The 25,346-nt window shown below is 35.4% G+C and overlaps 1 protein-coding gene across 7 annotated transcripts in view; it reads left to right on the plus strand.

Annotated features, from left to right (window-relative positions):
* Positions 1-25,346, plus strand: part of QKI (QKI, KH domain containing RNA binding) — a 136,796-nt gene that overhangs the window by 72,963 nt on the left and 38,487 nt on the right. For 4 of the 7 annotated variants that reach the window (XM_030447234.1, XM_030447236.1, XM_030447233.1 and 1 more), the window contains exon 4: positions 20,137-20,280. In XM_030447234.1, the coding sequence (XP_030303094.1) occupies positions 20,137-20,280 (144 nt within the window). Of the gene's footprint in view, positions 1-6,038; positions 6,090-20,136; positions 20,281-25,346 lie in introns of all 7 variants that reach the window. The other 3 variants (XM_030447235.1, XM_030447231.1, XM_030447232.1) reach the window with 1 other exon arrangement.

Genomic DNA, 25,346 nt, shown 5'->3' on the forward strand with positions numbered 1-25,346 from the left:
AAATATATATACACCACCCAAGCATGCCTTTTTCTTTAATGAAAACAGTACTGCTGAAAGCATGTTATAAAGCTTGTTTTTATTGCAGGTATACACAATGAATCATAATTTCCAGCAGGCTTATATCCTGCCAATGTAGGATCAGCAGCTAAGACACTGAAAATGTAAACAATATTTTATTTACGGTTGGGACCTATGGAGCATGTTTCATATTTGTACTTCTGCCTTTTAGCTGCATAACGGTGTGCTTGCTTGCATCTGGTATTTCAAGTATTCTCTCTACTGAGGTTTATTAGGCTCACAGCTACATAAACTTTTGAAATAGAGGGTAGTGATACTGATGTTCCTTATCCCTTCTCTCTTAGCCATTTGGACGGTTAAGAGGAGAATGTGATTCTCTTAAAGGGTAGAAAAGAAATCAAAATTTACTGTGAAAGAAAGGTGAATTTACCATTTAGCTTTTGGAATGGCTGTTCCTCAAAGCTAAGAATTTTTGAAAATGATTTTGAGTGATTCAGTATTCTCTTCAAGAAAATGTGAATAATCCATCTAGAAACAAACTTTAATTCCATGTATTAGCAAAAGTCAAGTTATTATGACCTTGGGTATGCTCTAAACCAATTTGTAATGATTAGTGTCAGAGCAGTTCTTTTTCTGTTGCAAAGTAATGGCCTGTGATACACTGGAGGCCAGATTAGATCATCCTTATGATTCCTTCTGGTCAAAGTCTTTGAAATTTGGGGAAAAAAAAATCACTTGGAGTTAAGCTAAAGTATAATAAGAGGGATAGCATTAAGATGTTCTGGAAAAAAATAATATAGTATAACAGAACATTTGATTTATCAAAGTTTTAAATTAATCACAACTTCCTTTCTCCCATTATATATGTGCATATTGGAGCATGTGAATACAACTGAAGCATGTGACAATTCTACAGTCAGGTAGAATTTCAAGTTTTTTATTCCCTGTATCCAGCTTTGTGTCTGTATGCATAAATATATTCCTGTGTGCTAGAATGAAAATTTTAAATTGGTAATGATCAAGCTGCAGTGTTGTCATTCCAGTATGCTTTGGCTGTATGTAATCAAAGAGAACTCAAATTTTATTTGTGTAGATCTCTTTTGTATAGTAAGCTCTATTGTTTTGTTTATACTGTGAATTAGGATAGTCAATGCCTCAGTAATCCTAAAGTCAGGAGGAGTATACAGCAACAAGTTTTAGTTCTTGGACGTTTGTTGTGTTTCTTGTTACTGGCCATAATGTAGCTTACAAAAGCTTCTTAAACAGGTTTAGCAGGGTTTTTGGAGATTTTGTTTGCTTTGAAAAAGGAATATGTTTATGTATGTGACAAATTTGAGGCTATCTTCAAGGATTTTTAAAGAAAAAAAAAGGAAATTAGGCATAATCTCACAAATAGGCAACTGGAAATCAAATTCTGAAGCAAGACTGATGAGATGAACAAGTCCTGAGATACCAGGAGGAAACGAAGAACAAAGTGTTAAGTCTCCACAAAATAGTGACAACAGTAGCAGAGGATGTTGGGTTTTGTTTTTTGGTTGTTTTTCCTGAGTGTATTCATAAATGCTGATTTATCTGTGATTTTTACAGATACATTTTCTATGATGGTAACAGCTTTCTGCAGCTCAGGAGAGTAATTTTCATATGTATTGAACTAGATATTTTACCACTTCTTTGAATTCATATCTTTTCATTCTGTCTTCATATCAGCAGTTATATATAGTGGTTATAATGTTAAGAGCTGTGTAATTACTTGCAGTTGGAGGTGAATATTGGAAACTCACAGAACTTGCAGAATGAATGGATTTCTGTATCCTGGGATGACTTAGCTAACAGGACTGTCTGCTTGTTTATGTATGGCAAGAAAACACAAAATACCTTATCCCCTTGCAGAAGGGAAACAGCTGAGATGCTCATATCAAAAAAGCTCGGGATGATGGGGCTGTGTGTCTGGAATTTCAGACTTTACATGCTTATTCACAGAGTTATTTCAACCTTGAGTTGAATATATAAAACGCAAACTTTATTTTCTGGTTTAATTCTTTATTTTCTTAGTGCCTATACTTAAGCATGTATGTTATGAAAAACTGTTTGCATGTCTGTGGTTTTGAATCTTTGTGTGTGGGATTTTCACTTGCTCTTGGATTATTGGATTTAAGACTTGATTCACGGTGTTGGTATCTTCAGAGTAAAGAACTGGAAGAGCACCAACAGCGTAAGGTAGGGCAGTGTTTTAAATCTCTTAATAGTTAAGTTATTCATACATTATGTTAGAGAAAGCTGTTTAAAAAGCTTATATATATATTTGTCTTAATAACAACATTTCACATCCTTCTTTGAGATCTCATGTTTTCAGAGTTTACAGCCCTTTTTTTCCTGCCTTTTGGTTTTTTTTTTTTTTTTTTTTTTTTTTTTTTTTTTTTTTTTTTTTTTTTTTTTTTTTTTTTGCTTTACTAGCTAGCTTTACTCATCCATTGATTTGATGAACTGATTTAAGTGATTCATGGAAGACTGGCTATGCCTAATTTTTACCTGGCATACACTGGAACTGCAGTATATCCCTTTCTTGTGAAGCATGAGTGCTGTGTGTTAAATAATGGTATATTGTTACTAAATTCAGTCAATTTAGTTACTAAAATTTAATTGAAGTTCGTTTCAGACTTTATTATCCCCATTCTGAAAATGTGAGAGTTCTACTCACAAAAGTATGCTGCATCTTATGAGCCTTGTGTGTAGGGTTAGGGGTGGAATGGGAAAGAGTGTAGACATCTAGTAGAGCATGACTTGCACCGGAAACCTTTTTAGTCTTGCTGAGTATTACTATATTTTGTTAAATAGTTAAAGCATGCTTTACTGAGAGAGGAAAAGAAATCCTATCAGCAACTTTTTCTGTTAATTTTTTATTAGTTTTCTGAGCACTTTTTAGTGAAGGTGCCTTTTCCTGTGAGACCATATGGTTTTGCAGCAAGAATGAGTACATGGTCTAGGCATTGTTTATAAATTACATCAGAAGATACATTACTTTCAGATTGCTGTGTGTTACCGTGGAGAATAGCACTGAAGCTGGTAGTTTGAATACTTTGATTTAATTTTTGATAATTTTCAAAAGTCTTTTAGTCACTGCTTCTGTTCCATAACGTTCAAATGGCATTTAATACTTTGTAGGTAGGAGGATCAGAGAAATAGTTGCATGAGTAGAATATGTTGCATAGTAAAAACAGTACTTAAAAACATCACAAAAAGATTGCAACAAAAGGCAACATATTTGTGTGTCACTGGTGTGTTTGGTAATCTTAAAATGAATTTGACACAGTATTTGACACTTTAAGTGAGTGATATGATGGGTATTGAACTAGCCACAGCTATTTAAAAATCAGGATTTAATTTAAAGGGCCTTTACCTACATTTCTGTCAAATTATGCAGAATTGAAGAGACTTGTGCACTCTTACCAGAGTAATGCCTAAGCTCTGTAGGATAATCAAATTAGTAGTCCTCAAAGGACAAAATGTTTTTGCTATCACTAAATATTGAAGGTTTTCTCTGAGTGGTATGGCACTACATTGGGACTGATCTAATGGTCAGTTCCCTTTATAAGCCTTAAGATATCTCTTCCCACTGTTTCTTTTGCATCCTCAGGAGTCAATTGAGTTTTGAGTTTCTTACATTGGTCTCTGCGCTATTGTGTGAGCAGCAGGGTGGAAGTATCAGCAGCTCAGGGGAAGTATCCAAGTCAGGACAGTTACAACTGGTTGTTAAATAAATACAACTTGCAGAGTTAAACTCTGCCTTCGAATTCTATATGAGGTACAGGAGTGTGTGCGTTTAAATGTGTTTACTTGAACCTTGTGGTTTGGTGTTTCACCATTAATTTTACCCAGTAAAGTAACAAGCTTCTGATGAAAGCAGTTGTTCAAAAGAAAGGAGAAAATAATGTAATTTTCTACAGTTTTCCATGATATTTTTGCAGGAAGAATCTTGTGGTTGATGCTGTAATCTTATGCATAGAAGTCTACCAAGTCACTCTTCAAATGTTAATTTGATTTTCGTGGGTTTGGCTTGCTTTCTAACAAATTTTCAGTATTGTAGAGAAAAATGAGAATTATTTATTTTGTTTTTACACATTCCATTTTCTGCTTACAGTTCTTCTGTAGAAGCAGAAAAAAGTCCCACTAAATAACACACACCCTGAAACCAACCAGCAAACCAACCAAAAAAGTCACAGACCACTCCTCTCCCCCCTGCAAAAAAACCAAAACCCATCCTAACTTACCTTTGAATTACCACACTGGAGCACAATGCCAGCAATCTTTGAATTGGTGCCTGCTGCTTGTTGAAGCTGGAGAAATAACATTGTAATTATAGGTAATAAAGGAGAGCTAAGTTGAAGGGTAGACCTAGGGTAAAGATGCCCAGGTAAACTTTGGCCTACTCTTGTGCACAAATCACAGAATTTAATGAAGTTGTTTAAGTCAGTGTGGTCCCTGAAAAAAACACTGAACTGTATCTTGTGCCACCACGTGTTAAAACACAGAGGAGGCTTTCTAAAGTCAGTTTAGCATTTTAGAAAGATCACATTCCATGTATGTAATAATGAGGAACTTCAGTTAGTCCACTGATTTGACTTAAAACATTGACTAGAACCCTGTACTGGTGAGCATAGTTTATCTGTGATATCTACTTTAAACACAGCATGATTTCTAATAACTTTCTGTGAAAGGGTTGTCAAACACTGGAATAGTCTGGAATAACCAACCCTGGAGGTATTTAAATGGCATGTGGACCTGGTCCTTAGGGACATGGTTTCATTGTGAACTTAGAGTGCTGGTCAAAGGTTGGACTGGATGATCCTGAAGGTCTTTTCCAACCAAACATGTGTAATAATAGTGTTTTAAGTGCATACATTAATGTACTTTGGATATATTTTTTCTTACCCAGGCATCATGCTTTTGTTTTACTTGACATATTTTTCACAAGCAACACTTTTAACTTCCTTGTTTTCCAAAAAAATTTACTTTCCTCTTCCGTGTACAGTAATTACGTAGTTCAAGTGTGGGTGGAAGGAATACATAAGGGGCTTTAAACCATTTTTTTACTACTTGACATCATCCCATCTTACTTGAAATTAATGAGCAATTAGGGTTGCCCCAGCAGTAATGGGTGTTAGTTAAAATAAACTATCCTCTTAATTCATTTGAATCTGGTATGAATTTGACCTCTTATATTATTAGTTTTTGTTTAATGCTCAATTAACTGATGCTAAATTAACCTAATACTATCAGAGGAAATGCAGTATTTTTTAGATAATAAAAGCACAAAGTTTTATGTTCTGATAACTGTATTGGTATAGCACGCCATACAAGTTGTCTTACAGGCATGTTAGTAATGGAAAGCCCAGAGAACAGAATGGGTCTCTGTTAGTCCTCCCCAACTTCCTAAGGGAAGATAAAAAGGGAATAAGGAGAAGAAACTTCAAAGGTTGGAAGATAAAACTAGAACAGGTTTAATAGAAAAGGGAAGGGACATTAACACATGGGATAAGAAACAAATAACAGCCCCTATGATGATTGCTGAGACGAGACTCTGAAAGTCTCTCATAGTAGAACCCACTCAGGAAAGGGGCTCAAAGCTCTTCCCAGCAACTGATGGATTCAGATCCTGCAGAGCACACTTGTTGATTCATAAAACTGTGTGGAAAAACACTCGTAGTGATAGTGCAGGAATACTTAGCTCTGGAAAGGGATCTTGTGTTATGTGTCATTTAAAACGAAGGAGAACTTGAAGTAAGTGAGATGAGGGAAAGAAAACTTATCTTTGTTCTGTGTCTTCCATGGATTCACACATCATTTTTCTGTAACTGGGTTGTCTTCTATTAGGGCTTTCTGGGATTGCAATCTCAAGTGTAAACAAGAAGGAGTCCATCAGAGGATAAAATACAAACCTTAATCCCAACTCTCCATGCCTCTTAAACATCTTAAAGAAGCAAAATAGGGCACAAGCCCAATTTTTTTTTGCTTTTCAGGTCTCCTTTAAGAGCAGAGACAGCCATGATTCAGCAGTTTTGGAGGTAGAGGCAAGTAAATGTTTTACTACTTGTAAACATTCCAGTAAGTTCTTGCAAATCACCTATCATTTGAGGAGACCCTGGTTGGAAAAGAATCTCAGACCCCTATTTCCTTCATGGTGAATCTGCTTTGTATGTTCTATGTGAGGAAAAATATATTTGAGCTTCTCTGATGATTGACAAACTCCATCAGTCACAAACTGTTGAAATACCTAATTGTTTTGAAATATACAAGTTTAATATTAGTAAGGTTTTTGTGATAATAGTTTCTGTTTTTTTATTTTGAACCTGTCTTCAAAAGGTAAATTGTGTTGGGTGGTTCATCATAGTGGGGTTTTTTTGTTTTTTTTTTTTCTTTTTTTAAGAAGCAGCTAATAATTCATCTTGAGAGTTACTCCTGAAAGTATCACTTGTGAACTTGTGTGCTGAAAGTATTACCTCTAGTATCTTTATTCTTTTCTGAAGGCTTCACTGGAAGTTTAGGAAGGAAGTGTCCATCTCTACTCCTGAAGTTTTAAAAATAAGTCAGACTCTGATTTTCTACTGTTTGTCAGAGAATTTGGCTCCTTTAGGTAGCTCAAGCTGCAGTTCCAGGGCTGCTTGGAGAACAAACTTATGTCAAGCCTTGCTGCACTCTGCACCACACAGCCCTTCCTAAGCACACTTTTCCCTTCTTTGTGACAGTTACTGGTGATTTAAAATGAATCTGATGACCTCTTTCAGTGCTAAATCAGCTAAAAACTTAAAGCTGGAAACTTCCTGTTGTCTTTTGAGAGCCATGAACTGGATCTCAAGCATTTTAGTATGTTAGAGGGACTAGCAGCTGCGACTTGAAATACTTGGAACTGTTGTGAGACTACAGGCTTTAGGCAAAGTGCAGTAACTGTTCTTTAATTAGTTGAGCTGTATCACCATGGATTCTTGGTATGCTGTGGAGATAATACATTTTACATCTTCAGGTGATAAATGCAGGGCCCCCAACTTGTTTTGCAGACACAAAATGGAGAGCATACAGGCTCGAACTACCTATTCTCTCCACCATGGGTGAACTTTTTTACTGTGTTCAGTTTTCTTATTTAAAGTTGCAGTCATTTGAAACAGACCAGAATTTTTTGATGATGAAACTATGTAGATACTAACTGTGAACTGGGAAGTTGTTAAATGGTACACTTGGGTTTTGGTTCTTTGAAATACCAGAGCTGTTTTTTGGAAGGACTAGAATTTGGGGGATTTTTTGCCATATTTTTCCTATTTAAAAGCAGTGAAGTTAATTAGTGACACATCTGGGTGGATTCTTAAGTCATAATACAATGAAAACATTAAAATGAAATAGTGAACAGTTACAGATTTTTTAACTTTGTTGGCCGACTACAATTGTAACACACTATTAATTTCAAGTAGTGAGCTGATACTGTTATTTCATACTACATTTCTTTACATGCTTTGTAAAGAACCATCAAACCTGTTCCGTCAGGAAGCTAGTTATTTTTTTGGACCTTCCTCATCCTTATTATCAGTTAAAGTTGCAATTTTCATTGTCTCCTAACGATACAGGAAATGTGCTATTCCATCTTCAAGGGTTACATGCAGTGGGGACAGGAAAGAAGATGGATTTTGGCTTGTTAATGTTGGGAGTATAGTTCACTGGGATAAATAATGTTGCTAGTTAGTTAGCTGTATTGACCCACATTAATACCTGTGCCACTGTGAGGAGGAAGAAGGGTAAAAGAAAGTAGCCAAGTCAGGAAGCAGGAGGTAAGCACCTGTTGGTTGGCAGTAAAACTTCTTTATCAGTTGGAAATGCGTTTAGAATAAAGGGGTTATGCTTGTGCTTTCCTAAAGGGTAGGAAACATTTAGAATGAAGGAAGCCAGGTTTTCCTAGCTGTCTCTCTAGGATATGAGCAGAGTGTGTACTTCGGTCCTCAAGTCATGCAGAATGCTGTCGTATTTTCTAGGATGGATTAAGCCATTGTAGAACATAAGGTGTGCACCTAATGACCTTTTCTCCCCAGCCTTACCATCTTACTTGGACTTCTGTTATTCAAAAGTATTTAAATTAAAACTGTAAAACTTAGGTTGGACATTTTTGTGTGGCAGATAAGTATGCAATCTAAAATTGTATGTAATGGACATTTTAATAAAAGAAGTTTGGGACTTGTCTTCTGAACAGTAAAGCAGTTGAATTTTTTAATAACTTTGAATTTTTCTGATAATGTACTTTATTAAAAATCAATCACTTTAAATGTCTTCAGACTTGGTTAACCCATCAAGGATTTACTTTGGTTTCTGGCTTCATAATATATTAACATTCTGCTTGGTTCTTTTGGTTTGTCCTGTATTTATTAATGATATTTCTTTCTTCGTTATTATCTTTGTTCAGCTGAGGGAAGAGTCTAGATCTACCCTTGCTTCTCTTTGGGCACTGTGTTGAAAAAGAAGAACTTGAAATTTTGCATAATGAAATAAGTCTTAATTTTTCACTTTACAGTGAAAAATGTAATGGGGCTATGATAATTTTGTTATTTATAATTTTTATCCAGTTTGTGCCCTGAGTTTTATTCAAAACCTTGCAAATTAAAATGTCAGCAGATTAATTTTTTGGTGAGGTACTTTAAAAATCAGTCTTTTGGTGAAGATTTTTTGTACATTTTACCAAACTATGTGGGATTTGAAAAGCTCGTGTAAAACTGGAAGTTTATTTGAAGGTATGATGTTGTTTCCCAAACAGCAGTGATCTTGAATTAAATGTGATATTGAAGGATGCATATATAAACACTCTCTCCTAACACCACTGTACATGTATATATTGTAAGTAGTGTCTTTTTTTTTTTTTTTTTTAGTTAAAACTGACTACCATTCACTTTCTTTTTCGTTTATGGAATAAGCAAGGGTTTTATTACATTTTGTCACATTTAAAGTGGGAAGAAAGCTTTTTCATAATTACTCCTCTTAAGAAATATTACTTCAGTAATTTCACTTTAAATTACTTTTCTCATAGGGCTTCTATTTTAAATGTGTTGCACACATACTGTATGTGCACATTAACTGAAAAATTTGTGGTTTTCAGCTTATTAAATATAGAAAGCAAATAAAGAAGCCCAGACTTTTACTTTAAGAACTGATCAAGTCAAGGACCACAGAGCTCCCTGTGAAAGCCACGAGAGAGTACATTGCCAAATTCTAATTCCGATGAATCATGAAAATAGTACTGCTGAAGGGAACTCCCCACTGGCTTAGTGGGGAGTTTTAGGTGGGTTTTGGTCGATGGATAGATGTATCCTGAGAGTTAAGCATGGATAACCATTCCAAAGATCCATCATCTCTGTCCTGTAGGAAAGGTTTCCCTTATGTATTTATGTGCAATATTTTTAATAGTCATTTAATATCAGTGTCAACGTGGCACTCAGCTATACAGTCTTTGACTAGCATGACTATTACTGTATTTTAATCTACTCTTGAGAAAACATGCCACATGTTGGATGATTCTCATTCTGCAGTCACTATAATGAATAGAGTTGTTGCCTGAAATTGGTCATAAAGAAGGTTTGCAACATTGGTTTTGCTTTGAGTTACCTAGGTGGTAACTTGGGTTTGTCAAATCCCGAATTGTAGCAAGGATTTGAGGCAACTGCTACAATAAACCAATATAATTACAGCCTGTACAAGGTTTCAGTCATAAATAAGTGAAAAGTTTGTGTGCAGAGATAATTTGAAGCAGGAGCTCTGAATTCTTTCAGGGACTCAACATTAGTTCATTAGCTGATAGTTATTCTCAATTTTGTACTAAGTGACAACTTTGAACTTTTCTATATTCTCTATTTTATTTTTAAAATAGAAGGCAGCTTAATTTGCCTTAGTATCTTGCTTGTTACTTGTCATGAAATGTGGTCATGGGTCATTTGTTTTGTAACTGTTGTAACTATAGATATGGAAAGAACAGAACTGTTTCATAAGGAGGAAGTGATTAAAAAGAACATTTAAAAATTAGTAATACTCAAAGATAGAGAAATATATGCTGTGTAATCACCATAAGATTAAAATATACTTTTAGAGTAAACTTTCAGTTTTGACATCTGAGCAAAAAATAAGGTAATGAGATAAAATACAAGACTGTATTCTTAAAAGCATTAAAATATGACAGCCTTAGCACTAATAGTATAAAATGCTATGGAAATTCTATATTTTTTGTTCCACTCAGTACTATACTACTGATTGTGGGTCACCATTGTGGAAAAAGTTGAATAAATCATGGACAACAATATGCAACACTATTATTGAATCACTGCTTAGAAGTATTACCTTAGTATTAATCCAGAGCATTAAGGTTGCTAGGTATGACCTTTATGTATAAGCAGACTTTTCCTTGGATTTAATCACTATGCTGTGAGCGACTAGTTTGGGTTTTTTTTGCCACACCCTTATCTAAATAAATGGGGTATGTTCAATTCTGATCTAAGTTACTGAGATGTAACATTTGAAGTGGAAAATATATTTACACAGCTAACTTGAGGTGAGTGGAAACTTGAGTTTTCAGAACACTAAATAGCATTTTATGTATTACAGTAAAATTATGTCTTCACAGTGGTACTGATAAGTGTTCATGTCTGCAGAGCTGCAAGTCAGAGCATGGTGTTCCCTCATCCTTACCCCTGTTGCAAGAGTTCTGGTGTGGCAGGGAGGAACTGGGCTGGCTCTGCTGTCTGTGGAAGGTGTGACTGACAGCTGGCAGGCTTCATATATATATATATATGCCTGTGCCTTCCTTTGTCTGCAGTCTGCTACTTGTGGGATGTGTCACGGAGCCAGTTCAGCTTGCTAAACAGGCAAAACCTAATCTGACAGCAGTAGTTTGCTGCTGTGTTAAACTGGCTCTAGAAGAGCCCAGGGAGAGCTGTTTCCTGATGCAAAGAAGAGGGAAGCATTCTGCAGGCAGTCATGGGGATGGAGAAAGAAATGAAGCAACATGTTTTGGTGGGAGTGAGCAGTTCCAGCTCTGCTGTTAAGCTGAATTCTGTGGAAGAAAGCTTTCTATACAAGAAAACTCAGAATACTTCTGACTTACGATTTGGGAGAGTTTCTTTCTCTGAGATGGCAATGTAAGATTGCAGTTCTAATTATAAGCACAGATATTGTGTCTAATACTGGCAGTATTAATTTAAGCAACACTTATGAATGAATTTGGTTTATGTTTAGTGCTGTTTTCTTGTTGGCATAGGAGGTGATTTGAATCTCATTATACAGAATATCATTTAGCTGCCTAGACACTTGAATCTTCTTGCCATCCCTGCAGGTCTGTGAGAAGCGCGATTGAGACACCTATTCTTTATTATGCATCTTTGAGGAAATTTTCAAGGCAGAATTATCCCAAGGATTGAAATAGGGAAGGGGAAATAAGGAAAATATTAAGTATAATCACAGCAGTGCTGATATGCTGTTTTCTGTTAAGGCTAGGATTTTGCAAAGTCTGTGCATGTTGACTTACACATCTATCCAGGACAGAAGGAGCCATTCCCAAGCAATACAAGATACTGGTTTTGAGCTACAGCAAGCGTATCAGCCTAGACATGGCAGTAAAAACAGCTTTGTGCCTGGCCTCTTTCCTACGTATTTCTCTGTTCTTGTAGCCCCATAAAGTACTTCTGGCAAGGAGTTGTTATTAAAGTATTAATATTACTCTTCTTTCTCTACTCCTTCCCCTCCTTGACCTGTCTCCTAAACCAAATACATAAAAACCAGATGTGATGTATGTTTGTATGTTTCTTCTCTCTCTTTTTTTTTTTTATTTTAAACTTCACTGAGCAAGGCTTGGGAAGTTGTGTGACACTTAACTACTTTCTAGGCATGTTTGGTTTAAAATTACAAGTCTCTTATTTATTTATTGCTTTGACAAAAAGTAAAAACTGAAAAGTTCACAATGTTCTAAAATAAAGCTAACATTGCTATACAAATAATTTTATTTTACATTACAAGTAATATAATTTTAATGGAACAGTGATAACTGTTCAGATTCTTAAACAGAGGTCATTTAACTTTTCTGCATATGAAGAGTAAAAACTATGAACCTGTTAGGTTTTTTTACTTTAGTTGGGGTTTTTTTGTTTAAGGAAGGTAGGGGAGCAGGGAAGAGTTTTCCTTTTGATTTTTCTCAGTTCTGTGCAAATGCCTGGAACTTGTCTTACATGGCAGGTTAAGACGTGGTACTTTTAGGTTTTTTGGCACACTGAGGATATTTTAACATATTCAGTCTGAGTTCCAGTTAAAAATGTTCTGCAGTGACATCTTCATATACTTAAGTGCGAAGATCTACACTGTTTGATGTTTCACTTGTCTTACTAAATGTTAAGCAGTTTGAAAAGATGTTAAGAAGGTTAGTAATAATGTACTATTGTATATATTAGCAGCATGAGAAAATGGGGAGGCTCTGTATTTTTAAAGCTTACAATTGTTTTGTAACTAAAAATGGTACAGGGTTATTGTGGCTATATTGTCATTTTACAAAATGGGGTATAGATACTTGCAGAGGAATCTGTACTGATATGTCTTAATTTTTGTCATTATACATCAGGCATATATGTTCCTTGTTCTTGAGGAAACACTGAAAGCAAAATGGTTGGCAGAATGGTTGGATTTCAAAGCAGAGGCTGAGTTGACTTCACTCTGGAAGTGATAGGCAGATTGAGATTAGGAAATCAGAAATGGGGATTTGCTGGCATTAAAATGCAGAATCCAAACAGCTGTATTTATTATAATAGCTTCAAAAGGTAGCTATTCAAATAGCTATTACATGTTTTCACTTGGTATTTATTTATGTTTTTCTTTAAATAATGTTCTGTAATTCAGTGTGAAATAAATAAAAATAAGTCATTTATGGAAAAATAAAACACAACAAATTATGTATGAATTAATGTAGTTTTGCATGTTTCTTGTCAATGGAGAAGTTTCATATGAATGGAAAAAGTAAAAACTAAAAGTTTTCCTAAAAGTGCTATTTAGAAGTTTGACCCAATCATTCACAACTGCAAAAAGCCTCAAGTCCTAAGTAAAAGAACAGGAACACATCCTCCTTTATCATAGGGATAGAGGTGCCTCCAGCACTTCCTGCATAATTTTTTCTGCCCTTCCTGGGCAGTGTTTGTCCTTCTTCATCTATGTCCTCTAGGATGTCAATACTTTCAACTCTCCTAGTTTGAGGATCCCAGATGAAAAACAGGCATCAGACTTTCAATTTAATTAAAACTATTTTACCTTTCAGTAAATATTTTAACACAGTTTTAGACACCTTGGTAAATTTTGGGGTGGAATGCAGAGGCATATGTTAGCAAGGCTAGTGTTTGAGTATTCCTCCTGAGTAAAAATATGATGGTAAATTAAAATTTAATACAAATTGAGTACTGCTTAAATACAAATGGAGGTATACACAAGTATCTTTAGGTACTTAAAAAAGTAAATTTAATAGCATTATAATCAAGTAAAATGTTACTGACATGTTGCTCCTACTTGGAGAAGTACCTTTTTAGATCATGGAGAGAATAACTAGTTCATTAAAAAAATGGTGTATTCTGGATATATTTTGTTTTGTTACTGATATCCCGATAATTATCAGTAAAATCAAACTTCTAAAATATTTCAAGACTAAACCAAATAATATCTGTGTGTGTAACACAGTATATACGTGCTGCTTGATACTAAGGTAGATGAAAGTATAAGAGCTTGTCCCACAAACCATTGCTCATATTTTTCACCCTGGCACATCTTGAGGCAAATACGCAAGAATAAAATTTTGGTGAGATGCAGTCCTGTTGCTCATTACACAGAAACTTGCCCTTTGCAACGGGAAGTGGTTGGTGGCCCTGCTCTCTTGAGCAGTTGAGTGTCCAGATATAACGGTGCAGAGCCAGCAGGTTGCCAGTGTGCTGGCTTGGACCATGACAGGGGCAGTAGAGGGTGGTTCTTGGGTCAGCTCAAATGTTCTCTGAAGCTGCAGCTTCAAAGAGATGCCGTGAGGTGTCCTCATCCTGTAGGAGGCATTTTGACTGTAGGGCAGATCTGAGCTGAATATTGCTTGGTTTGAGGCTTCCTGAGTGCAAAGTCTGTGGTGAGGCTCCAAGGGAGAACTGAGTCCCCTTCTGTGCATTTAAAGATTAGCTTGTTTTCATGCTGTCAGATTTTTTTTCAGAATAGTTCTTGTAAGATTATTTTATTTTCAGGTAGTACCTTTTTACAGTGTTTGACAGCTACCAGATCATTTTACGTGAGATGGAAGACGCCTGCTTCTTAATCCAGAATTGTCTTCAAGTGGCTTAGTATACAATAATAATAATAATGGATAATTAACATCCTAAATAATATCAACTTGTCTGACATTCAAAACATCAAGTATGTAACTGTTAACTTAAGCAACTGATCTGTTGCTTCTATAGGATAAAGATTCGATAAGAAATTCTTAAATGTCAAGTAAGCTACAGTGACCAGATGCTACTCCTTTGGCATTTCTTTTGTTAGGTTATTTTTTCACCAGCTATCTGCTTGTGAAATGCTACCATTAGGAGCTCAGTAGGAGCAAAAGTCTCGTGTTAATTTGCCTGACTGTAACTGCACAATTAAAGCAGTTTATCAGCAGGGGTTAGGACAAATCAGTGTGTTCTGATGCTTCATGTTATAAAATTACTTCTGTTGTTCAAACAGATACTGTAATTAGTGCATCATTTTAAACTGTGTTTTTGCAGGGCTGGCTTGGAGTTTCATCTGAAGACCTCTATTTTTGCTACTTACCTAAGCGTGTATTTTGTTTGCAATTTAGTTTCATGAGACATGGTGAACAAGTCTTTATGGGGTAGTTACGTGTTAAAATACGGTCCCTTGTATTCTCCCATATGTTAACACTTAGTAGTAGCCCCTTATGATCCTATTCAGCTCCCTGGTCCAGCAGAAAATGGAGGAAAGGGATGGGTGTAGTTTTACAGCATCAGTTGCCCTGGCTCTGTGAAAGGTTGGAGTGATGCTGGGACCAGACCCAGTGGATGAATGAGGACTGCCTGGTAAGGGTACCAGACCCTCTGAAGTTGTTAGATTGCTCACAAAAGGATACAATCAGGAAACAGCAGTGATTCAACCAATTTTTTGTTTGTTAGTTTGTTTCATTAGGGCTAGAATTCTCATGACTATGCATCAACTGATAGAGATTTGTATATCTGAGACTTTTAAGATGTTGATTCCTTGCACAATATGTTACAGAAACCCTCTGTCTTCCAAATGTTTGTTTTCAAATATTTCTGCTGCAGAGAAACCAAAAAACTTAAAAATTAAATTTTGTAGCTCGGATTGCCAGAAAGAACTGTTATGAGAACACAACTCCTGTGGCTCATGAAAGGCTGGGAGTAATGACTTAGTTTAGGGAAAAGAGCATTATTCTTAGATTCCTCCTGTTTGGTTTTACTGTTTCAACTGAATTGACAAAAGGCTGTTAAGTAAGGTGTAATCCATATTGAATGGTTGAGTTATGTTTCTCTCAGACTCATTCAGACCTGACGTTGTTGCAGGCTAAAATATATATATATCAACTCTTATTTAACAATAACATAACTAGACTAGTATTTGTTTCCAGTGACTTTAAATTTATCATTTTTTACTTAAACTTAACTTTTTTGTTTCAAAATTGCTTTAATTCAATGTGGTAACTTCTTCTTTTCCAATTTATATGTCTACTTTTAAACTGCTTTTCCTATTGTATTTGAAACTTTTGTATATAGAAAAATTTCATTATGGAAAAGAAACAATCAACTGCAACATATACTATTTAGACATTAAAGAAAGAATGAATGCAAAGTGGTTAGAGTGGAAGAAAGTAATATAACCCTGCCTGCATATAAACAGATACTCGAAGAGATTTCTTTTCAGTATTTATTTCATATTCCTGGCATTCTGACAGCTGGAAATTACTGGATTCTATTTCACCAGTGTTTAATTAATTAACTTATTTTTGGTCACTTGACAATACTGCGAATGTTTTAAGGCCTTCCTTTGTGGGTGAGAAATAAAGTTGCAGATTTTTTTTTTTAAGTTGTTGATAAAATGATTTTTGATGGTTGTCTTTCTGGAAATGTTTTCCCTTTCACCATTTGAATTCTTTGAACAATTTCAAGTTTGACTACTTTGCTTTGAGTTTAATGTTTACTGAAAATTACTGACAAGAGAAAGGAGATGCCTAACTTAATACCTCAGGTCAAGCGTTGTACTGAGTTTTCAGTCAAGTAGTTTGTGTAGCTTACAGAAGCCTAGTAAACTGCTAGCTCCTTTGTGCTAAATCAAGGTATTAGGAAAGAAGCTTTTGGATGGTTATGGAAATGTAGGTAGAAATGTCCTTAAAGGACTGGAAGGCAGGAGTTATGAGACTGTGATATGGAATTAATGTGGTAGGGTGATGTGTATGGAAGACATGGGACTTAAGTCAAAAGGGAACTCAACTTCAGTATTTCTCCTCACAAAACAACTTTTCAAATATTAAAGCCTGACTGTATAGATACAGTTATAGATTCATGCTGTGCCTGCTTTTTTGGCTCCCCTCTAAGCACATGACCACCACCCCCCAAGAACACAAAGCAATTAGAAAAGAGATGCTCCTCCTGCTCTGCCCCCCCCAGAAAAAAAAAATTCAATGACTTCAAAACTTTGAGAGCAAGTTAAAGATTGAGAAGTTTCTTCAAGTCTGTTACTGTGTATAGGTACCCTGAGGATAATGAGTGTATACCCACAGACAACAGAGAAGAAACAGTTAACCCACTAAGAAAGCAACCAGGTAGAACAGAATAGAAGCAGTGGAGGGATTCAGAGCCCCTGTGTGTTAAGGTAGAACAGAAATTATTGGAAGCCCATTCCAAACTCTGTTCTTCTATTTCTCAACTAATTATTTTTTCAAAACATGTTATGTGGATTTTTATTGTTCTTTCTTCCATCTTACCATTTGACTTAAGAAGTAGTACTCACCACAACAACAGGCGTTCTGTTTGTGTGCTTCATGACCATAGGAGAGCATGTATAGAACTAGTCATATACTTGTTCAGTTGTCTTACTGATAAGTATCTGTATGATTGTATTATGAGGTACAATATAATACATGCCATTAACGACTTTACACACGTGTTCCACTTAAAATAAACCAGATGTGGGAAAAAACTCCATAGTATCATCTGTTTATTGACCTATATGTAGCATTTTTAAAACAAACTAAAAAAAAGAATCTTCATGCTGTAACAGAATAACTTGAAGCACAGCACCAGCAGTTGATATGATGTAAATCTTAGAAATATTAATGGAGAATAGCAGAGAAGCAGGTGACCTTATTTTATACATTAAAAAAGTATTTTTCTGTTTTCTAAAAGTTACAGATCAGACTTGCATACACTGGATAACAACATGCATTTTATTTGTCATTGCTGATAGGTGGTAACTCCTCCAAATTTTCTAAGTTTTTGAGACTTCACCGTATTGTTTTCATTATGAAAGAAATGGATACAGTGCAGTAAGGCTCCTTTATATTTGCCCACACTATCATCGAATCATAGAATTGGCTGAGTGGGAAGGGACCTCAGAGATCATCAAGTCCAACCCTTGGTCCACTACTGCTGCAGTTACCAGACCATGGCACTGAGTGCCACATCCAGTCTCTTTTTAAATATCTCCAGGGATGGAGAATCCACTACTTCCCTGGGCAGCCCATTCCAGTGCTTGATCACCCTCTCGGTAAAGAAGTTCTTTCTAATATCCAACCTAAACCTCCTCTGGCACAACTTGGGACCATGCCCTCTTTTCTTGCTGAGAGTTGCCTGGGGAAAGAGACCGACCCCCACCCAGCTACACCCTCCTTTCAGGGAGTTGTAGAGAGTGATGAGGTCTCCCCTGAGCCTCCTCTTCTCCAGGCTGTACAGCCCCAGCTGCCTCAGCCTCTCCTCATAGGATCTGTGCTGGAATCCCTTCACCAGCCTGGTTGCCCTCCTTTGGAGGGCATGTATAAGCATGCAATTTAATTGTGTGGTAGCTAAAACTGCATTCAGTGATTCCTTCTCTTTTAGGAAGAGAATTTTACTTGGGGGCACCTTGCATTGTTATTGCCCCTCTTGTTTTTCTTTTCCTCCTACAGTACTGTAGTTGTGTATCTTACCACCCACCTCATGCTGGAATAATCAGTGCAGTTCCCATTCCAACGCTGTGTCAGCTCACTGCCAGTCAGTGCCAGGTGAGGTAGCAGGATGGTTTTTGCTCTGCCCTCTGCTGGTTCAGGAACCTGCTCTCATTCATCAGATCTGTAGCACAAGACTTTGTACTACCTCATGTCTCCATCTTAAAAGAAAACAGCTCACTCCGGGTTTAGATTTACGAAAAATAATAATAAAAAGTAGAAATGTTTAAATAGTAATAGTGGAGTTTTGCAGTTGAGTGAAATGTGTTGCAAATGCCTGGTGGTTGTTAGTTCTTTCAAAGATTAAATTACAATGGAGAACATGTTACAACTACACTGCGCTTTGCTGAGGTTCTGCTCTATAAATGAGGGTTTTTTTCTGTCTTTTTTTTTTTTTTTTAGCTTCTCAAGTTCATAGAGCTACTTGCACAGCCACTTTTGTTTAGGCTCAGATAACATTTAAAAATACAATTACAGCATGTGAGTAGTGTGTATGTGCACATTACATGACAAATAGCAAAAAGAAATGTACTCCAAACTACTGATTCTTTTAAATGAATTTGCCTTACATCTCTCATTATTCTGTTTTTTCCCCCATTTTTATCCTTCCTGTTCCACAAAACATTTTGCACTTAAAGTAGCTGAATTAAAGATAAAAAATTCTAGGTAACACTTCTGCCTTAGGTATATATGAGTATAAAGTACTCCAAGTATTCACTGGTATTAAATCTTTGAGCATTTCCTCTGCATATCTGATTTCCTGAAATAATTTCACTGAAATTTGAGGTAAAAGACACATTATCTATTAATTTTGCTTGCCTTAATTTTTTAAAAAATGTGAATTGTAGTTAAGCCACAAATGTTTGTCTTATAAATAGGAGGCTCTTCTATCATGCCCAGGATCTTATATCTCAAGTTTTTGTTAATTTAGATTCAAAAGTTATAGTAAATCTTTCCCAGTTAGTGAAGTTTTGATCTATCCTTTCCCTCTTTAGAGCTTGTTTTATTATGTTTTATATATTGTAAAATTTAAATTATGTTTCTGGGTTAATTTAGCTATCTTTATTCACTGTTTATAAAAACGTAGTTGGATTGTTTCTTCCATGTTGTGTTCATTAGGTAATTTATTTTTAAAGACTGGATACTTGAATGTGCTACTTTACTGTTGCTTGTTGTTGGAAAATGTATACATTGATAAAGTTCTGTTTAGCATGCCCTCCCTTTCTGAACACATTACTAAGATTTATCTTTTGGATTATTAATGCTGTTGATGTAACAGTACCTGGGTAATGTTGAATGTCTTGTTACGTGTTCTTCTGTGATTTCAGTATCAAAGCCTTGCCGTCTTCTCTCTGCCCTTCATCCACTACGTGTAGCTCTGCTTTGAAAATAGCAACTTCGGTTCTTTTTGTAATGTTTGATTCTTGAACTTTTTCTTCTTGAGTCTTTAAAAGTGATTTTTAACACTGAAGAATTGCTCTGTTTTCCTGTCCTTTAAGCAGCTTCAGGAATTTCTGTATATGGTTTATGTTTCTCTTTTCTTGAATATATGGGGCTTCTTAACCACCATAATGTTTTATATATGTTTGAAGCCTTTGGGAGGCTCCAAAGACTACTGAAAGCATTCCTTTGGTTGGAAAGGTACAAAAAAAAGAAAAAAAAATTAGGTTAAAAAACACAAAATCCCAGCAAAAGATCTTTTGAACTCTTAAGTTCTTGTTAAGTAACCACATAAAACAAAAGTCTCCACAGTATGAAGAAGTCTTTTCTCATCTTGCTGAAAGTACAGTTTGTACTATTCAGAGAATTGAGTTTTGTGTACTGTTTATACATAATGTAGCAGTGCTTCATAGCTTCCATGTTTTAATTTTTTTTTTTAGGAAGAACAGAACCGAGGCAAACCCAACTGGGAGCACCTGAATGAAGATTTACATGTACTTATCACTGTGGAGGATGCTCAGAACAGAGCAGAAATAAAACTGAAGAGGGCTGTTGAAGAAGTAAAAAAGTTACTGATACCTGCAGTAAGTATTTGTATGCAAATCGTCAATTTCCATTCCCAAAAGTTATTTCTGAAATATAATTAATACTGCAGCAGTAAGAGTAAAGCTGCCGAGTAGCATACTAAAACTAATTTTTAAATTATTTTTTAATACCCTAGTGGTCTTTTGAATGTCTTATCCCAGACTGAATTATTCTCAGAGTTCCAGCTTTCTCACCTTTTTTCCATGTAAGGATGCCTTTCACTTTAGGGCTAGGGAAACAGGACATGCTTCTATGTTTCACTTAGAGATTTTCTGATACTTGCAGAAAAGAAGCCATGTTTTCTTTGCATCATCACACTAAAAACCTCACGAAAAGAATATAATCCTTCAGAGCTACACCATCAAAAAACTTTGCTGTCAATATACTGGGGAAAAATAAAGTGAAACTGGAAAATGGGTTGTCTTTCTCATTTCCTGATAATATAAACTGCCTTCTGCCTAGCCAGATGACTTAAAGTTTTTTGCAGGGACCAGAATTACCGTGTGAGAGCCCTTCTCTTAGATCTGCTCTGTGTTCTCACTAAAAGCAAGGTGACTCAGCATGGCTGTATAGTGCATCCCATGCCATTAACTTGCATCTTATGCTGATTTTTACCACCACTTTTGTGCCATTATAACATGATAAAACTAAATTACAGCTTCTTTTGTTGGAGAAAAATTTTTCCGTATTACAAAGAAAAATGAGATTATCTTCTGATAGAAAATAGTAGGTGATATTAAAATGACCTAGTGATTTTGGGTGTTTAGTGAATTCTAATAGATGCTGGTTGTGAGGGAACTTGTGGCACATGCTATATTAGCACATTTGTTTAAGTTATGTTTTTAAAAGCTACCAAAGATGGAGAGAGTCTTACTTTTTGAATTAACTAAATATGGTAGAATATTACTCACGATGCATGAAAACATAATTTAGATCTCTTCTCATTGCACTTTGACAGTCTTTGAAAGCAGAAAAATCTAGAGCATGTAGATCTTCAGAGTTTATTCATTTACTAAAGAGATCATTTGTGCATCAGGCTTAATTTTATGCTCATGATTAGAAATGGTAACAAGAAAAAAAAAAGGCATATGGGCAAAACTGGAAACCATTAAGTTCATTCTCTTAACTACTATACAGCAGATGTTTGAAAACCACATAACTCAAACTTGCGTGATACAAAACTAATTTCATCAAAATTCTGTTGATTCTTCTACCTCTCTCTTATTGCTGAATAGAATGACTTACTTGAAGGGTCGTGTTCAAGATGATCAGGTCACAAAACCCTAAGTATGTCGGAAGTACTAACATGTCAATTCTATTTATGTTTGTGTTATCTTGGTTTTGGGAGCTGGTGGATTGTGTATGTTTTGAGACAAAAAAAAAAAAAAAGTCAGTTTTCTGTGTGATAATTTCAGCCAGCTCTTTCTTGAAAATATTCTTCCTCATTTAGTTACTTAATCAGTTGGAGAAGGTCTGTAAGCCTGATTGCAGAATTTTTTCACTTTAGAAAAACAACACAACACAGGGCTAACTCTTGTCCAAATACAGCATTAGTTGAAAAACACTTTTTCAGTTCATTCATTAACATCTTTGTATGTTTCATATAGGCATGAGAGATTTGGGTGGTGCTTATTACATGCATAAGAGTTAAAAGTTTGTGGCTTCCATTGCAGGAAACTATGCCTTGTTGAAACAGGCATGCATAGTACATAGCAATGAAATAGTATACAGATGAACTTGGGGTTCATACTACCTCTTGCATCTGTTCAGTTAGTATAAAAAATTACTGTTTAATCAAATTCTGGTTTCAGGTCATTTGAGAGTTGAAAATTTCTGTTTTGAGATAAAAATACATGTATTGAAAACTTCTGTGAAGAAAGCAATAAACCTTTAATCTGAGTAAGCATGAAGAAAATAAAGAAATCCTAGTTAATAATAAGATGTGGGAAGTTGTGGATGTTGGAAGATTCAAGATGCTTTAAAATATATGAATGGAAACTGGCAATTCCCTTTTATGTGGTAGCATACCTGCACCTCTTATTGTTTTCCAAATATATGCCAGAGGATTAAAATTGATTAAAAGATACTTTCTTTTCTGGTTTATCTTCAGGTTAATTGAAATTTGAGATTAGTAGACGAGAACATTTAACTCTTGCCATATAGGGGCAATGCTTTGGATTTCTGAGATACATTTCAGAAAAGCAGGCAAGTGCTAGAGATGCGAATTGGGTACTAATTTTGAAAAATCAGTTATTTTATACTCAAGATATTAAAAACCTAATTACATAGACACTGCAAAAATAGGCACATTTCTAAAATGGATTTCCATTTGAAGGTACTTGGTTGAACAGGACTAGTAGTAAAGTGTGCTTCTTCTCATCTTTACAAATCTGGATCACTTGTGATTTCTCTCCCTGCATATGTGAATTATTAATTTCCCTTTCCACTCGCTCTTGGATTTTTACCAAGATGGTAATATAGTCAAACAGTTTTGCTTTAAAAATAAAGAAGGATAACTTGAGGCAGACGGTCTGAACAGGCTGGTTTTTTCTCCTTAAGGAAGAAGGCCAAGACCTTTTTTTTTAAAAAAAAAAAACAAAACAAAAACTAAATAACAATTACTGTTTTGTATTTAATTTACATTTCTTTGGTATGAAACCCTGTTGGCTATACTTTAGGTTCTATAGAACTAATTATTTTCCTCTTCCTGGAGTTCAATAAGTTAGTAGTCATTATCTGGACCTGCAAGCTATGGTCATATGGTGCTGCTTCTTTCATGGTTTTCTCCAAAGAAAAACAGGAAGAATAAAGCAGTCTGCAGGCATTTGGGATCACATCGAGCTGTACTATCTCTATGCCTTCCAAAATGGATTGTACAGTTTATTCATCTCCATTGTGAGAGCTTAAAGAGTTTTTTATTTGCAAGGGTTCCATAAGGATGGGCAGTTACCTTGCAAAGGAAAGACACGACCTGCACTGGATTGTGCACTGCAGAACGTAAGAAAAAATGTAGAGCGTGTGTAAAGGGAAATATGGAATAATCAACTATCATATACTGAGTTACAGTGTCATTAAGCATGGACCTCTTTGAGGTCCTGGGCAGTATTGTTGAATTCCTCTGCTAGAAATACATAACTCTTCTACGTGTTCTAAGAAGTGTTGAATAAACTCTTCTGGCCAAATGCATTTTTCTGGACACTCCTTGCCTCATACAGACATCCAGGTTTCTTTAATTACTAATTCACTTTTATACTGTCTTTATGTAGAATGAGACACATAAAACAGAATTCAAATTTCAAGCAAATACTTCTTACCTCTTTTTCCTCTGATTCCACGTTCTTCCTTTCTGAGGAAAAGATTGTATTTCTGGCTTCTGCTTAACTATTCTAATCTGGTCTGCAGTCAGAGTTTTTCAAAACCTTCCCAGTGCTCTTTACACATTGGAGCATCTGTAGTTTTACTTGGTTGCTGCCTCCATCTCATCTGGAGGCAACTGCAACATAGGATTAGTCAGCCATCCTCCCTGTCAGACTGTTTATTGTTTGCCACTACTGTTAACAGAATTTTATGATTGTGATGGGTAGGAAATGATGTTTCAGTAGAAGGCTGTTAAGGGTTGTTTGTACATTTGGTACTGGTGTAAAAGTGATTTGAGATTTGTAGAAGAGAACATCCCCATATAGGGGCCACACTTTGGATTTCTGAGACATATTTCAGAAAAGCAGGGTAGTGTTAGAGATGTGAACAAGTTACTAATTTCAAAGGATCAGGTATAATGATTTTATAATTTCAGTCCTGAATATCTTTAAATTTAGCTTTATGCTATGGGGGAAGTGTCATTTAAGCAAAAAAATCATTGAGTTTAAGTAAAATAAATCCTGTAACAATACTGATTTCATAATGTCAGAATCTTTAGAGTAGATGAATGGCAATGGCAATGATTTTTTTTTAAAGGTAATTCAAACACAAATAAAAAGCTTGCTACGTAAGATAGTTTTTCCTTCGTATAGAATAACATTTATTATGACTTTAAGTAGATGAGAATCAACGAACATCCAATTTTCTAATGATATTTTTCATGTATTTTGTAGCAGTTCTATGTACTGGAAAACAATTACGGTCAGTGTTCCCAAGAATTCCATCATGTAATAAATGTTTTGGTGTTGAAGTTGAGGAATTTAAAAATGGAGTAAGGAAAAAATGGAAAATAAAGGTGTTTCCAAAAACAGTTTCCACAGCACAATGATCTGTTGACATTAATTCATATAGAGTCCAAATTGCCAAAACCTAATAAGCCATTTATTAATAGTGGAAAGTTTGAATAACTCCTGCTATATGGCAGAGCTGAAGATGGAAGCTTATTTTGCTGGTTGTAGGTAAATTGAACCCAAAAAAACCCCAAAACCAACTTTTCAGAGCTACATAACCTCAAATGTTAAAGCAGAAATAACAAACCAATAATCCAGAATGGGTTAACTGATGTTGTCCTTTAACCATATCATAATTGCTGCTACACCTATAATCTGCCTCCATAAGCTGTTCAAGAGGCTTGAGTAAATCTGAATTAGTGGAAATGTGAAATAGAGGAAGTAAAACATACAGTCCCACCTGTAAATATTTTCATATGCAACAAAGAGAAAATATCTCTTACAAAATAGTAAAAATCAGTGGAAACATCTGAAAATTGCCCAAGAGGGTGAAGGAATTGCTAAAAGTGATTGATTGAATCTTTTTGAGTTAAGGTTTTACTACTGAGTGAATTTATTTTGGCATTTGACATTCGGGGCTGTTAAGGTTAACTGCAAGGTGCTACTAGGAAAGTGAAAGTAGGAGCAGAGAAGAGGATACTTAAAAGATGTGTTAACCACAGCAGTATGATAAATAATGGCTGTTTTTAGATAAAAATAAGCAACCTAACACTGTATGAACTTGTGTTTTGCTTTACTTCTAGTGCAATAAAAATTGCCTCACCAGGTTGCAACTGAGTTATAGATCATGTAGAAAATTATCTATGTTGTTGATGATGGCTACCTTCAGTATCAGCTGTGAGAAGCTGAGACTGTGG

Source organism: Calypte anna, chromosome 3 (assembly GCF_003957555.1).
Source record: "Calypte anna isolate BGI_N300 chromosome 3, bCalAnn1_v1.p, whole genome shotgun sequence".
NCBI classification, from domain to species: Eukaryota; Metazoa; Chordata; class Aves; order Apodiformes; family Trochilidae; genus Calypte; species Calypte anna.